General features: G+C 37.3%; 1 protein-coding gene across 2 annotated transcripts in view; it reads left to right on the forward strand.

Moving 5' to 3' along the window:
- DNAAF6 (dynein axonemal assembly factor 6) overlaps nucleotides 1-17154 on the forward strand; it is a 36455-nt gene that overhangs the window by 14051 nt on the left and 5250 nt on the right. For both annotated transcript variants that reach the window (XM_032837063.1, XM_032837064.1), the window contains 2 exons: nucleotides 1682-1778; nucleotides 16877-16962. In XM_032837063.1, the coding sequence (XP_032692954.1) occupies nucleotides 1682-1778; nucleotides 16877-16962 (183 nt within the window). The remainder of the gene's footprint in view (nucleotides 1-1681; nucleotides 1779-16876; nucleotides 16963-17154) is intronic.

The following is a 17154-nucleotide window of genomic DNA, read 5'->3' on the forward strand; positions in this document are numbered from 1 at the left end:
AAATTATAAGATTTTTTCAATCTTTATTTTCTATCTTACACAAGTACATTTCAAAATGTCCCAGTGGATAAAGAGAAAATTGGGAAAAAAGGGGGATAGGCTGCTCACAAAAAAAAAAAAAAAAAATCACAAGTGGCCAAATAAAAAGTAATAAGGACCTGAGCTAAGTCACTGGCCTTGGGGAGAAGTATGAGGGCCTTTGAGAGATTCTTAAAGGAATATATGTTATTTGATTAGATATAATGAATGACAAGAAAGCGTCAGAAATGATGCTGAGGGTACTGACTAGGGTGAGTGGGTGAATAATGAGGCCATTAACTGTGACTGGGAATGAAGGTAGAGGGAAAACAATGAGTTTGGTTTTGGATGTGTGGACTCTGAGGTACCTTTGGGACATGCAGGCAAATGTATATAGTAGACAGTTGGAAAATTACATCTGGAGGTGGAGAGAAGAGCAGCAGCTAGAGCAAATCCATTTGGGAGTCATGGGCATATGGATCAATACCTTTCTGTTTTGCTTTAACCTGTCTTCACCTTTGTAAATATCAGGTAAATGTTATAGTCTATTAAGAATAAAGTGCCCCATATCAAATAGCTACTTATCGTTAGTCCTGTTCAAACTCAGAGAAATCCCTTTTCCATCCTTGGGCTTTCCTATTTGCAAGAGGTCAGAAGTTCAAGGTAGTCCTTTAGTCTTCCTATCCAGAGAGTTACCGTTTCTTCATTAGGGGAGAATTAAAGGGTAAAGATCATCTGTAAATGTTTGCTCACTTCATTCCGTCTAAAAAGATATAGGGTACATTTGCCCCCACATTAGGGACCCAAATGTGGGGGCAAAGAAAGATTTGTGAATTATCTTCTTGTATGAGGTGAAATACCAGGAAAATCTTTCATCAGAGTAAGAATTCTGTAGGCCTAGATTCTAAATACTGCAATTTTGTTGTGCTGACCACATTACCAGTGTTTCTATTGTAGACTTTTAGACCTGGAGAAAATATTGTAGAGATCACTGAATTCAAACCTCCCTCTCTCCCATAAATTGTACAAATCTGGAAGCAGAGAACCCCATGAGTTTGTGATTTGACCAAGGGCACACAGTTAATGACAGAAAAAGAACTACACCTGGATTTTCTAACTAACTCTACTCTGTGTCTCAAATTTAGCAGACAAGGATTTCTATCTATCCATCAAACTCTGGGTTATGGGCCTACTATTTTTCTGAGCCATCATTTTCCAGGAAAAAAAACCTTTTTTTTTTTCTTGTGCTTTTAATCTTATTAGAAGTTCCCTCAATCCATTTTATTTGTATAGCTCTGAAACAATTAAGCTTAATTTTTCAAAAAGAAGTAGATACAATATAAATCCTGCTTTACAGTATTAGGTATATATATATATATATATATATATATTTTCATGTTAGGTATTTTTTGACTGAATTTTCTAGACTTCTATTCCTTTATGATTCTGCTACATGCTCGAAGAAATTGTCAGCACTTTATTTAGTCCTTTTATTTTTTGTAATAGCATGTCATCATAAGTTTGTAGGTTTTTGGGGTTGTTTTTTGTTTGTTTTTTTTCTTTTTTCTTTCTTTTTCTTTTCTTTTTTTTTTCTTTTTTTTTTTGCTCTGGGACAGAAAATTGCTTTCTTTTGAGTCTCTGTATCATTGACTTTTTTTTTTAGGTATGAGATAATATTCAAACAGCAAGTGGGAACTGAGGATATTTTCCTAGGATTTTCGAGAAAAGACTCTTCAACCGCATGTTGTGAAGATCTAGTGGTGAGCCTCTCTATCTTCCCTATGATCATTATGGCTACATGGACTGGCTGTTATATGCATAATACCATAGGCAAGGCAGTAAACTCTTTAAAAATAGTGGTTGCTATGTTTTAGGTACTAAGGGAATAATGGGATTGACAATTTAAAATTGGCTAATACATACAAAATAAACTAAATTTACACATGTGGATAAGATTTACAAATAAACATAATAGAATCATAAGATATAATACACTATTTCTAGTCCTGTGAAAACTGTCCTTCCCTGAATCTCTCTTATCTCTTATATCTATATTTCTTCTAATGACTCAGCTTACATCGTGCAGTTTAAAAAGGGACTTTTTCTTAAGTTTTGGACCTGAACTTCTGATTTAAAATTCTAAAAAGACATCTAAAATGTTATCTTTGTTCCCTTATCAGAATGACACTAATTCTATGTAATAACAATAGCAATACCAATAAGATCAATGAGATCCCCTTACTTCTGCTTATTTAAGACTCAGAATGATCCTGTTGAAAAGTCTGGGCCTAACCAAAAAGGGGGGATATAACCGGTTTTGGCAGCAAACACTGGTAATTCTGGTGTGGAGAATTCTTTTCCTAAGATCAGTGGCTGTGCTTCTTTCTATCTTTTCCCCTCTCTGTCTCACAACACTCTACAGTATGGAGTACTGAGATGCGCATTGGAAATGCTTAATCTTTTTTCCTTAAGCAAATGATAAATGGAATCTCTCTTTTGCATGAACTTCAGGTTTTCTCTTATTAGCAAAATCTAAGACATCCAATTGAATCTAGTAACATAATGGGAGTAGTGAGTTTAAGCAGCTTAGGAGATTTTTCAAACTCTAATGAGTTAAGTTTTCAAGTGATCTTGAAGTAATTAGTTCCCAGGGTTTTACCAGTAACATCCCAATTCCTCTCTTTTAAATAACTGTAAAATGACATTTTTGATGTCTAGTGTTGAGGATTGCTATAAACTCTGGAGAAATTCTGGGCCCTAAGTAAATAACTGTTGTGAGGCTTTCCATCTCTCTCCCTTTTAAAGTGCTACTAGTATTAATAATAAAGGTGTCCTGAATGAAGACTCTCGGAAACCAAACTGTACCTAAGAGTAGGGGTACACAGTTTATGTAAAACTCAACAAATATATGCTGAAGAAGACTTGATCCCCCCTTTTAATGAACTTCTAGTCGACTGGGGAGACAGAACTCATGTAAATGAAATCAGCTTCTTATTAACAGTTAAACTCAGTGTTGACAGTCTACCGGGAGTTTAGAGGGTTTGGATAAGGTATGGACAGCACGGAATGGAAGCTGTATGAAATATTTTTTTGGTGCTATGGCACTTCACAACATGTATACTGTTTTTTTTTCTCTTGCATTTTCTTCATATATTCAATTTTCTTAATTCAATTAGCCAACATATAGTACATCATTAGTTTTCGATATAATGTTCAATGATTCATTAGTTGCATATAACACCCAGTGCTCATCACATCACATGCCCTCCTTATTGTCCATCACTGAGTTACCCCATCCCCCCAACGCATCTCCCCTCACCCACCTTCCGGACTCCAGGAAATAGAGGTTTGGAGTCAAGAGTCTCTTATGGTTTGTCTCCCTCTCTGATTTCTTCCCCTTCAGTTTTCCCTCCCTTCCCCTATTGTCCTCTGGACTATATCTACCATTTACATTGACATGGATGGATTATGCTAAGTGAAATAAGTCAATCAGAGAAAGAGAGTTATCATATAGTTTCACTCATATGTGGAACATAAGGAATAGTGCATATATTCAATTTTTAAATACTTAGTGAGTACTATTACACACCAGGCTCTGTTCTAGGTACTAGGGATACAAAGGTAAATAAGATACAGTCATCACCCTCAAGGAATTTACAATAAAGGAGGCAGACATGTAACAAATCATCACAATTCAGTATGGTAAGTATATAGAGGCATATATGTGTGACATATATGGTGTCATAAAGCAGAAAGAGATCAACATTGGGTAGATAAGATTTTTCCAGTGGACAACATTCCAAGAAACAGAGTAAAGCACATGGGGCAGTATCCAGGCATGAAATAGCCTGGCTTATTTGAGTAAGCTCTGAGCATAAGAAGAATAAAGAATAGTTGTGAGTGGTGTACTTGTAAGCCAACTCTCAAAAAAAGAAAAATAACCCCTGATTTATAGCTTGAATTTTATCTTATCGTGTAGGCTTATTAATGATGATATCCACCATCATTGCTTAACCCCACTGGTAAGACTCAGACTAAAGAGGTTATTGACCACATCTCAAGTATTTCTTGCTCAAATTTATCAGCTTACTATTCCTGTTGATAATATGGCATTTTCCCAGATCCAAGACATCATCAGATTGTCATTTATTTAATACAAAGGAACAATAAGTGTGCTACCCCATTAATTGTACACATTGATTGCATGACACACCCCAGTAACAGAAACACTAAAATGTGGGGGGAATTACATCTTAGAACTGGCTAAATTTGTTATTTGGGGGCTAGACCTGGTCTATATGTAACAATCCAATACAGAGACTTTAAGAAGACCTCTGTTTAAGCTGAAGAAGATAGTAGCATGAACAATCTGTTTAAGTACAAAGAGTGATTTGGGGTTTAAAAATCCATAAGGACCACCCTTTCCTTTACCCTCCCCAGACTCCAAATAAGAACGCAGGATTCATGAGTCTTAAAGCATTTGTCCTAAATAAAATTCTCAGTTATGATTATGTATGTCTTCAGCAAATCTTCCTTTCTTTCCTTCTAACCTCAAGCCAAAGAGCTTCGTTATCTAAATTCTGCCTACTGCTCCTCTACCGGGTTTGTAGCTACCAAGCTTCCCTGGCCTTAATCTATAATTAGGCATTTCATATTTTAAGTAAAAATTGTATGTAAAGTGTACAACATGATGATTTAATACACATATGCATAGTGAAATGATTACTGTATTATTAACATATCCTCTCCTCACATACTTACCGTTTTGTGTGTGTGTGTGTTGAGAGCACTTGGAATCTACTCTCTTAGCAGATTCCCAGTATTTAATATGGTATTAGTAACTATAATCATCATGATATACATTTCAGAGCTACAGCTTTATATGTCAGCTTTTTGCAGGTTTGTTTTGTTTTTAGCTGCCAGCCATTTTCTTCAAACCAAATTCTATGAGAAAGCCCAATATAGAGAACACATAAAAGTACCACTGCCTTGAATAAAAGGGTACTATCACCCATGAGGCAGCTCCTAGGAGAAAAACTGGGGTTCTTTGGGACACAGTTTGAAAGATGCTTATCTAATAGCATGGAGGACATGGGGAGTTAGGAGAAGGCATTTGGGGGAAATTGGAACGGGAGGTGAACAATGAGAGACTATGGACTCTGAAAAACAATCTGAAGGGTTTGAAGAGGTGGGGGGGTGGGAGGTTGGGGGAACCAGGTGGTGGGTATTAGAGAAGGCACGGACTGCATGGAGCACTGGGTATGGTACAAAAACAATGAATACTGTTACGCTGAAAATTAAAAAAAAATTAAAAAAAATTTTTAAAAAAAGATGCTTATCTAGCCTTTCTCCTTGTATTACAGTTGAGAAAATAAGGTCAAGCTTGTGAAAGTATCAAATATTCATATAAATTAATGGAAGAATAATAAGAGAGCTAGAAGGTGTTTTCCTCCTAGGTAACATGTATGTTTTACTTTAAACCTCATGAGTATAATGTTATATTTTACTTTTTTCGATTTTACTATTTTTTTATTTTCTTTTTTGTTCTCTATACTTTCCATCGCTCTCCACAAAGATCCTGCTATAATGGGTTTGATATATATCCTTGACTATGTAAATTGAATACATATTTACCACTGTTTGCTGTATTTTTTAATTCAACAAATACTTATTGAGCACTTACTATAGGACAGATACTTGATATACAGTGTTGAACACAATAGAAAAGTTTCCCTTTCTCACAAGGATCTAACTATCAAGAGATCAAGCAGTCTATAAGCAGCAGCACAGACTTCCATAAATCCATTCAATAAGAAAACAGTGAACCCAAATGGATAAAGGTTATTACTTACAGACAGGATAAGCAAGATCAGCCGGGTGTCAGTTCCACATGTCCTTTTGCCCCACAGGAAAACCGCTGAACTAAAGGGACCAGATAACAGGTGACATGAGCGGTGGGGCACTCTGTTGCTGAAGAGCCAACTCTATAGGCTGTAGCGGGACTGTTTTATAGCCTGCATCTACACCCAAGGGGAGGGAGGTAGAAAGCTCTTATGCCTTATTGGAACTAGGGAGGAGGGTGAGAAACTGCTTCACTGGTAGCCTCCTGCAAGATAAGGAGCCTCCCACAGGGTAGAAAGGCAGATAAGAACAGCCTTGAGGCAAATCCTCACAAGACTCTGTCTTCCCGTGTTCCGGGAGGATCACAGGATGTTCTGCCAAGACTTGGGGCCGACTGCAATTGAGCTTTGCCTGTGTGGCCAACTGGATAGTACAGGTTCACCAGAGTGCCATAGAGGAGCCATTTTCCTACATTCACAGCCTATGAATAAAGGTTTTTATCCTGCTTGTTTTTACTTAAAATGATAATAATAATAATAGCAAATCATTTATAGAACACTTACTATGTGCCAGGCATTTCTCTGAGAACTTTGCACATAGTAAATCATCAATCTCCACATCAACCTTATGAAATTGGTGCCATCATTTTCACTTTACAGAGGAGGTTGCTGAGACACAAAGAAGTTAAGTGACTTGCATTAAGTTCACACACTTAGAATCTGGTAGAACTATAATCGGACCCAAAAAATTTGACTTTGATAGAAGTGTGTATAAAGTGATATGGTCCAAGCAGACTTCACAATACAGGTGACATCTGGCCTGGACATGTGAAGTACATGGTAATTTGTCAGGGTGGAAAAGCTGTCTGAGCAGAATAAACAGTGGCATCGGCAAAGGCCTAGTGCTATGAGAGTATATGATGTGTTTTGAGAACTATTTGTGATGTTGTTGGAGTCCCAGAATGGACATGGAGCAATAAAAGAAAAGAGAATAAGCAGTTTAGAGTTGTAAAACCCCTTGGATGTCACACCATGTGCTATGGATTGAATTGTGTCCCTCCCGCCAAGTTCATATGTTGAAGCTCTAACCCCTGTTGTAATGGTATTTGGAGATGGAACCTTTGGAAGGTAATTAGGTTTAGATAAGGTCACGAGGATAGGGGCCACATGATGATATTAGTGTCTTGATACAAAGATGCCAGAGAGCTTGCTCGGTACACAGTGAGAAGGCAGCTTTCTGCAAGCCGAAAAGAGAGCTCTCACCAGAAACCAACCATATTGGCATGTTTGGCATGCTCAGAATTCCAGTCTGTAGTATTTTGTTATGACAGCACAAGCTAAGACACCATGAGCTATGGACTTTTGTGGGCACTAGAATTATAAAATGTCTTCAAGGAGGTGAATTATAAAATGTCTTCAAGCAGGTGAATTAAACAATTAGGTGTGTATTTCAAAACAGCTCTAGTGGCAGATTATGGTGGAAAAATTGGAAGAGGTGATGTGGGAGATGAGTGTGAGCTGGGGAGATTGGTTGTAGGAAAACCAGTTGAGAGACAATTGCATTAATTCAGGTAAGAGAGGCAGGAGCCTAGAGTGTGGCAGTGGGGATAGAGAGCAAAGTAGACGTTTCAGAGGTAATACTGATGGGATTTAGAAATTTGTCAAATGGGATATGCAAGGGAGAAGCAGGAGTCAAGAGTTCTAGCTTGGGTGACTGGGGAAATGGTGATAACATTAATTAAGATATGGGAATGTAAAGTGGTTTATCTCTGGATGGTAGTCTTAGAAATGGTTTCTATTTCTTTTTGCTCATCTGACTTTTTTTTTTTTTTTTTACAATTACCATCTATTACTTCTGGAATAAGAGTAAACCAAGGTGGGTTTTTTTTGTTGTTGTTGTTTTTGGTGGTATGCGAATATCAGGTAAGAAATGCAAAAGAAGACAATGTTCTAAGAGAAAAATACTAAGTTTTGGTTATATTGAATTCAAACTGCCTGCAAGAAATCTTGTTGGAAGCATCCAGTAGGCTGTTAGAAATATAAAATCCATTTAGAACTCAAAGACAGGAACTGGAGATGTTGATTTTCAGAATTAGAGTTTGCTCTCTGAAGGATTAGAATATACGACCACTGAGTGCTGGCTTTGTATCAGGCTTAGAATGAAGTAGAACTGATTTTAGGTAGTACCTCTATGTTTGGAGAGGGGGAGGTGTTGAGAGGGACACTAGAAACTTGCAGAATGGGACGGAGAACAGAATACATAGCCCTTGGGATGGGGTCAATATTCAGAGGAAGAGTTCAAACAGAGGCATCGGAAATTATCGCTCCAGTTCTAAGCCAGGTATCAAAAACCAAGAGGAATCAGATCAATGAAGTAAGGTTGAGACTGTGTCATGGCTTTAGAGATAAAAACAATGATGAAGGAGGAAGCCAAAAAGCTGTAATAGAAACAAGGTGGGAAAAAAAAGAACTTGCCTACCTCTGAGAAACAGGGCTGACCAAAGTACCTGACCTCTTGGGTGCCAGCTGGGGAGCATAGAAAAAGGAAATTAAGGTATCAAGGATATGTAGGAAGATAGCCTGTCTTCTCCATAGGACTATTTGTGGCAGGAAGGGGAATGGGTGCTGTGGGTAAGTAGGTCAGTGGATTCCTATTTTCACCCATGGATGTTGAACAGCAGATTATCTCTAAAATCCAAAAGTCAATAGGGCTAGGGTTATTGATATTCTGCCAAGTGACCCATCATTTGTTCTAGAGGAGGGGAAAAGCAGCCTGTACATAGCTTGATACTCTTTTGACCTGCAATGGATTAATAATATTTTGGTTCTTCTGATTTAATGTATCTGTATTGGTAAGGGGACATTCTGATGTTACCTATAAAGCAAGGCATTAAGCCTGTTTCTCTTTCATCATCACCGCGTCACTGGGATATGAGCCTTACTCTATCTCTAAATCTCACTGAGAATGGGGTGAGAGTCAAGGATGGGATAGGAGTCAGTCACTATCTGGCAGATACAACCAGGAGTCACATGTTTATCACACATTCTCATCTCAAAAAGGGCTATCAATCATTCTGAGCAAAGTGTCTCCCTAGCTTCTGAGAATTCACTTGTTTCTTGAATGGTCTACTTCTCAAGTCCTGTTTTCTCTCTTAGGTTAAATCAGTCGTATTCATTTACCTTTAATGAATAAATGGATTTGGCTGCTTGATAGTAGAATAGATTCTCCTTTCCATATAAATTCTAGAGGATGGACACGTTTTTGCAGGCTTTCTGATTATGCTAACCTTATTTGATTGGTTATATGTCAGACTGTGTGTCAGAGAGAAGGATATTTGAGCTGTAATACAATTCCTTATTATCAGCTCCAGGCAGCACAGTAAACCTTCAATTCAATTTCTAATGGTTCTCTCAGTAATATATGTACACTTATAGTTAATATCATAACATTCTTTCATAATGGTGGTAGAAGGATGAATACCTCCTTAAAAGCTACTCCAATTGTATAGATTTAATACATTTGTGATTACAAAAGTTAGATGTATTTAAAATTTTAAATAGTAACAAAATTAGTAGAGTTGAAAATATAAGTCCCCCATAATGAGAGAGAGATGCAGAGTGCATGTGGGCAGGGAGAGAGAGAGATGGGGAGAATTTGCGATGGCTAGGGTCAGGTATGAAGTAAGAGTGAAAGGTGTCTTTTTTTTTTTTAAGATTTTGTTTATTTATTTGACAGAGAGAGACACAGCAAGAGAGGGAACACAAGCAGGGGGAGAGGGAGAGAGAGAAGCAGGCTTCCTGCTGAGCGGGGACCCTGATGTGGGGCTCGATCCCAGGAACCCAGGATCATGACCTGAGCTGAAGGCAGACGTTTAACGATTGAGCCACCCATGCGCCCAAGTGAAATGTGTCTTACCCATATTACTTGGTTAAAAAAAATCAGAAATTTTACATTTTGATGAGCTTTCCTCAAAATATCTAAATCACATGGTCCAGAATCCTTGAATGAGAACAGGCAGAAACTTCTGAATCCATGCAAGCAAGAACAGATTGACCCTAAGAAAATGCCAGTATTTGAGGGGTAGATAAGTGAAGAGGAACTGAGAAGGATATTCAGAGATGGGGGAAAGCCATAACAGTGTCCAGTGCTATAGAGGGGTAAACCAGGATTAGGGTGCAGAAGGAATTTTTAGATTCATCATTTAAGAAGTCTTTGGTGACCTTTGGAAGACAGCAGTTTCACTGATGTGCTGGGAGCCAGCACCAGATTGTAGAAAGCTGAGAAGTGAACAGGAAGCTAGGAAGAGAAGGCAGCAAATGTAGATCATTCTCTGAGGAGGAATAGCAGTGAAGGGGAGGAGAGAGAAGAGGTGGTTGTTGAGCAGGAGGCAGGATTTAAGGGTAATTTTTTAAGGATAAAAGAGAATTAAGAATGCTTTTCAGTTGATAACAAATATCCCTTCAATTGCTTATGTAATATTTATTGAGTGCCTACTGTGTGTCACTCGAGTGAATGAACAAATAGTAAAAAAGTAGTCCTGGTATGTGCCCCCAAAGGACTTTTAGAAATGGGTAGAGGAATTTTTGGTTATAGGATTTTATTGGCATGTAGTACATAGGGACCAGAGATGCTCTAAATCCTGCAATAAGAGGGACAATCCTAAAAATAGACAGTTGTCCTGCACAAAATTAGAAAAAGAAGAGTTGAAGATATGAGGATGGACCACCTAGTATTCTACGTTTTTTTATTACTTCCTTCTTCTTAAAACATGTTTTTCTCTTTAATGACTCCTCTCTCTCCTGGTTTTCCTCCGGAATCACTGGGCATTCCTCATCTCTTTTGACCCCAAATCACTGGTTTTTCCTCCCCTGGCCAAAATTCTCTAGGCCTCTGAAAAAAAAAAAAAAAACCCATGTCTCTTTTTTTCTGTATTCTCTTTCCATCCAGTCCAATGGCTTTAAATACTATTTCTTTACTCTTGGCCTCTCCCAGAATCTTCAGATACATATAACTAACTGCTTACTTGACATCTCTCACTTTAATAGGCAATCCAAGCCTAACATGCCTGCAAACAGAACTCTTTTTTAGAAAGTTTTATTTTTTTAAAGATTTTATTTATCTATTTAACAGATCACAAGGAGGCAGAGAGGCAGGCAGAGAGAGAGAGAGAAGCAGGCTCACCGCTGAGCAGAGAGCCCCATGCGGGGCTCAGTCCCAGGACCCTGAGATCATGACCTGAGCCGAAGGCACAGGCTTAACCTACTGAGCCACTCGGTTGCCCCCCCAAACAGAACTCTTAATTGTCTTCCCCAAACCTCTTTTTCATTGATCTTCATCATTTCAGGAAATGGCAAGAACATTCACCCAACTGCACAAACTAAACGCCTAAATCATCCCTCATTCCTCTTTCTATTATACCATAAGCAAGTCTTATTGGCTCTACTTTGAAAATATATTCTAAACCCATCTAATTTTCATTACTACCACGACTACCATCATGTTCCAAACTACCACCATCTTTTACTTGGACCATTATGAGTCCTTCTTCTCTCTTCTCCCTCCTTCAATAATTCCTTCCCAGCCTTTCCACAGTGTCCAGAGAGATCCTTTTAAAAAGTAAATCAGATCACATCACTTCTTTGTTGGCTTCCTACAGCACTTAGAACAAAATCCAAACTCCTGATCTTGACCTATGAAGCCTTATATGATGACACCTACCTACTTTTTCAGTTTCATTTGACACCACATTTTCTTCCTTGTTCATTATATTCTAGCCACCCTGGCCTTAGTAGCTGCATTTTTTAAAGTAGGCTCTATGCCCAGTGTAGGGCTTGAACTCATGACCCTGAGTTCAAGAGTCACATGCTCTACTGACTGAGCCAGACAGGTGTCCCATAGCTGCAATTTTAAATAGTATAGTCAGGGAAGGACTCACTGAGAAGGAAATATTTGTGCAGAGACTTAAAGGACATAAGAAAGTGAGGGTAAGAGATTGGAAAGGTTATCTAAGTGGATATATAAATCATCAACACTGAAGAAAGAAATTAGAACAAAGAATTATTATTATTATTATAAGAAATTAGAGAACAAAGAATTATTATTATTATTATTATTATTATTATTATTAAAGATATGAAGATGACCACCCAGCAGTATTTTACTGTTTTGATTACTTTCTCCTTCTTAAAACATGTTTTAAGGAATTGGTCGATGGTTTCCAACAAGAAGGGTCGTTGGTGGTATAGTGTAAAAATGAGACTCATTTTTAAAAGCTGGAGGAAAGGGGCAGGTCCAGGGATACAAATGCAATGGGAGGAAAAAAAGAAAATCAGGCACCAATGGTGAAGACTGGGGAAGCAATGTCATCAAGGGAGATCCAGATTTCAAGAAACTTAAAGGAATACTCAGAGGCTGATGAGATAAAGGGTGATGGACTGTGTGTTCCAGATGAACTATGGAAGTGTTTCATAGTTGGTGAGGGGTAGGAAATGGAAACAAAATAGAGGATATGAAGGTCCAGATGGTAATTATTAGGTGATAAGCAAGGACTTGGGAGTCTGAGGCTTCTTGTGTTCTTGACAAATAGAGATAAAAGTATAATGGATTGTGTTCTGGTAGTCTCAAGACAGCTAGTGGTAGTGAGACCGTGAGTGTTTGGGGGTGATTGTGGGCACCAATAGAGACATGAAAGTCCTATAGATTCTTCTTATTTCAGAGTGAGCTGAGCACTCCTGTGAGAGAAGAGGTGCTATGCTTCTATGATCTCATAAGACAGGCATGACACTATAATACTGGAATGTTTCGAAGTGGTAACATCAGGGGTGCCTGAGTGGCTCAACTGATTGTCTGCCTTCGGCTCAAGTCATGATCTCAGGGTCCTGGGGTCCAGCCTCACATCTAGCACCCTGCTCAGTGGGGAGTCTGCTTCTTTCTCTGCCCCCCCCCGCTTGTGCTCTCTCTCTCTCTCTCAAATAAATAAATAAAATTTTAAAAAGCCGAAGTGATAACAATTTAGAAAATTTATCCTTTAATTTAAAAAGATATCTATTGGTTTTGTGTCTTGGTTTCAGAGAACACATACCTCTATAGTTTTATTCTTCAGAAGTAAATATATTATTTCAAAGTAGGGATCCATCACTTTTTTTTTTCATTTTCCTATAGATCATTAATACTCATGAAGATTTTTATAAAATACTTAGATGACTGCAATGGGAAAAGTATCTCCATAGTTAAACACAGGTCTCCATAGTAAAACAATGGGAAGTTAAATTACTGAAACAATTCAGAATGAGACCTACCCAAACTTTTTCTGTTAATCAAAATTTCCTAACATTAAGTTTCAAATTGAAACTCAAATAGACTTAAATTCCTTGCTAAGAATCAAATATATTGGAGGTGGTTCCTGTATTTCTGTCAATTCAAAAGTAGTTTTATAATATCCTGAATCCATAAATTAAATATCTTTAAAATTTTCAGCCCAAACCCTTCTGTATATCTTGAGCTTTAATAGAATTTCAGTAAATAGCATACATAGACTGGCCAAGTTAAATATAAGATATATTTCATTTATTCTTCCATTCTGGTTGTCAGGAAGTGACAGCTCAAGAGGAAATGTAGAATGGATGACCTCTGTGGAACATTCGCCATTTGGCCTTCTCATTTCAATTTTCCAACGTCTTGTATTCTGATCACAGACACTTGTCTGAGGAGCTAAGGAACCTGTATTAATCATTTACAGATTACAGGAATGTTATCATTTCAAGAACCATCTTGTCATACAAATCTGTCCTAAGAACAAAACAATAAAGAGGAAATTTAAAACTCAAAATGATAATCCTACCTTAATGACCTCCCCCTCCCAAGTGCTTTGGTGTATTAAGCCAGCTCTGTTACAACACATAGAGGAGAATAAATAGAGGACCATGAAAGCAATTTGACTTACCTTTACCTATCTCCAGGAAAGCCCCAAAGTGCATTCCCAGAGACAGACTAAGAGACAAGCTGAAAGTGGAAAGAAGGGCTCACACAAACCTTAAAGTTGTGGACCTTTTCCTGCTACATTTTATTCACAAGGCCAGAAGACAGAGGTTTGAACTGAAGTTGGTAATAGGTACTGTGGTAGCCAGCCTACGAGATGGTCCCTAATGATTTTCACTTCCTGATATTCTTCCCTTTGTGTGGTCCCCTCGCACTCTGAATAGGGCTGCCCTGTATAACCAATAGGATATCCTAGAAATGAAAAAGTACAATTTCTGAGGCTATGTTAGGGGTAAAAAAGGCATTGCTTTTGCCTTGCTCTTTTGGACTCTGGGGAGAAGACAGCTATTGTGTCATAAGGACAATCAAGCAGCCTTAAACCCTATGGAGAAGTCCATGTGGTGAAGAACTGAGGCTTCCTGCCAATAGGCATGTGAGTGGGCCACCTTGGATGCAGATCCTCTAGCCCCAATAAAGTCATCAGATGTATGCAGTCCCAGTCAATATCTTGGTTAGAACTTCATTTTAGACCCTAAGCCAGAACTACCTGGCTAAACTACTCCCAAATTCTTAACTCACAGAAAATGTGTGAGATAATAAATGTGTATTGTTTTGAGCCACAAATTAGGAGGGGGAGGTGTAATTGGTTTTGGTTGTAAAACAATAGATAACTCTAAGCAATTAATACCTAATAGGTGATAGGGACAGAATTCATACCCAATTTTGACTCCAAAGGTTGAGCTCCCAAAAGGTTGAAAGGTCCCCAGTGAAATTTTTAGTTTTCCTTGGTTTACCTATTAAGATAAGTAATTCTTTGAAATAAATCAATTTGCATCCTATGTAAAGAGAGGAACATCAATTCCTTTAATTGCTTGGTCAGTGACATACTGTACTTATTAATGTTGGACTAGTTAGATCTTGGGAATAATCAGAAGTCAATAAATAACCATGTCTCTTTTCTGGGAATTCATTAAAAGTATTTCTAAGGAAGTCTGATTCATGTTTTAGGAGTTTTTCTGTTAAGATTCCTATTGAACCTTCTATCTTATGAGATTAATGCATACAATTCCACTTAATTTGTTCCTTCCTGTCCCTCCTCTGAAAACATTTTCGTACACAATTTTAATTTTCTCAAGAGAAAAAAAATCAGTGAGTTGTTTCTGAATTACCCTTCACTAGAGTTGCCAATGATTTTAAGAACCACTTTGACGTTCTACCCAGAAGTTGTATCTAAATTTCACATAAGTTGTAATTTTTTTCCTTCCTCAAATGTCATTTCAACCTTGGGGAAATAATCTTTTACCTTGAAAGAACTAAATATGTCAGACTAAAGAAATAAATATTTACATCCCTTGGTCCAGGTGATATGAGTCATCCTGCAACTAAAGAACATCTCAACTCTCAGATCTGAAGTTATTATAAAAAATGGGTCTTTTTTTTATCCAATAGAATGCTCCTTTACTTTGAGGTAGAGTACCTGTAACTAACTCTTTAAGAAATGCTCTCTTTCTCTCACTTAAAACATCTGTAATTATGAACATCTGAATTTTCAAAATATAAATTAGGAGATAATTCTTTCTTTAATGAAAATACTAGCGATAGGATATATTTAGATAATAGGACTTCTAGAGCTCAATTTACAAATATTTTTATATACAAATTTAATAAAGTAAAATATAACTCACAGACATGTATTAGTCCACATATTTTATATTATAAAAACACTATTGCCTACTTTAAACTTCATACAAGGAATTCCATTTTCCCCATTATTTATTTGATATGTTTTTCCCTCTTAACCTGGTACTTTTATCCATACCAGTCCAGTTCTTAAATCACCCAATGTCCGATATTTCAAGTCTCATAGCTCATTTTAGAGAAAGCTTCATAATTTACCTTAACCTTAAGGTAAATTTTTGTGGGTTTTTTTGTTTTTTTGTTTTTGTTTTTGTTTGTTTATAGAAACCATATGCCATGGCATCTCAGATAGATGGGTGGATAGATAGATGATAGATGATAGATACATAGATAGATAGATAAATGATAGATGATAAATCAACTTCCATCAAAAAAGGAATTAATTAAATTAGAGTGAGGGATGAGACTTTGTACTATGGTAAAATACACAATACAAAATTCACTAAGAGTGACACCTAGTACATTGACAATGTTGTGCAACCGTCACTATATAATTCCAGAACATTTTCATCAACCCAGGAGGAAGTCTATACTTGCTAAACAGTCACTCCTCTTTTCTCCCTCTCCAGCCTCTGGCATTCACCAATCTGTTTTCAGTCTCTATGGGTTACCTACTCTGGATATTTCATATGAATATATTTCCTACAGTATGTGCCTGGATTCTTTCACTTAGCTCAATGTTTCAAGGTTCATCCATGTAATATTATTTATGTATGTATGTACCCAGGAGTGGAATTGCTGAGTCATGTGCTAATTGAGATGAGACATTTTTAAGTAAAATCTTACCAAACCAATGAAGAGTCCCATTTGTGTGTGTGTGTGTAGGGATCATGTTGTTATTTATCTTCTGTTATGTTAACAACTTTTATGGGCTCCTACACTTCTCTAGGAATTGTAGTATGGGAGTTTACACTGAGATACTATAGGTGGCATCACCAACCCACAACCCAACACGAGAACTAACCACTTTTTATTCAAAGTGTCTACTGATATAAAGCCAGCTGAAAGTCCCCAGCCCTAGCAGGTGCACTAGTACACACCTTCAGACAATGAAAGTTACAAGCAACCAACGTGTTTCTATATAGATTTGGAGTCAGACAGACCTTAGTTCAATTACACACAGTTGCCCTCAGGCCTTAATTAAATTTCTCTGTATCTCAGTTTCATCATCTTTAAAACGGGGGTAATCCTGCCCCTCAAGACTGTTATGAGGAAAGGGTCTAGGCTGACACATAGCTGGAACTTAATAAATATTAGTTCTCATTTCCCCATATTTCCCTACACTCTTCATATTAACTGTTCCTCAAGACAGCAGTATTTTTCTTCTCATTTTCTCTTTCAGGTTAAAATTAAACTGCCAAATACAAACCCTTCTGAAATTAAAATTGACATCCAAGAAATGGTTCTTGACCTCCGTACTCCTGATAAGTGAGTAAAACTCAGAGCTAGAATAATGTATTATATTAACAAAACTTTAGCCAATATTCTTAAAGTATACATAGTTATTCTGCATTACCCCTAAAGTCTGAAGAAAAGTGAAAAAGTCACTCAGATGTTTGATCTGCGCAATATAAATATAAATATATTTGGAAACACCTGATTTTTTTCTGCTTTGCCCCC

The sequence above is a fragment of the Lontra canadensis genome, unplaced genomic scaffold (genome assembly GCF_010015895.1).
Source record: "Lontra canadensis isolate GAN:19392208 unplaced genomic scaffold, GSC_riverotter_1.0 scaffold96, whole genome shotgun sequence".
Classification (NCBI taxonomy): Eukaryota; Metazoa; Chordata; class Mammalia; order Carnivora; family Mustelidae; genus Lontra; species Lontra canadensis.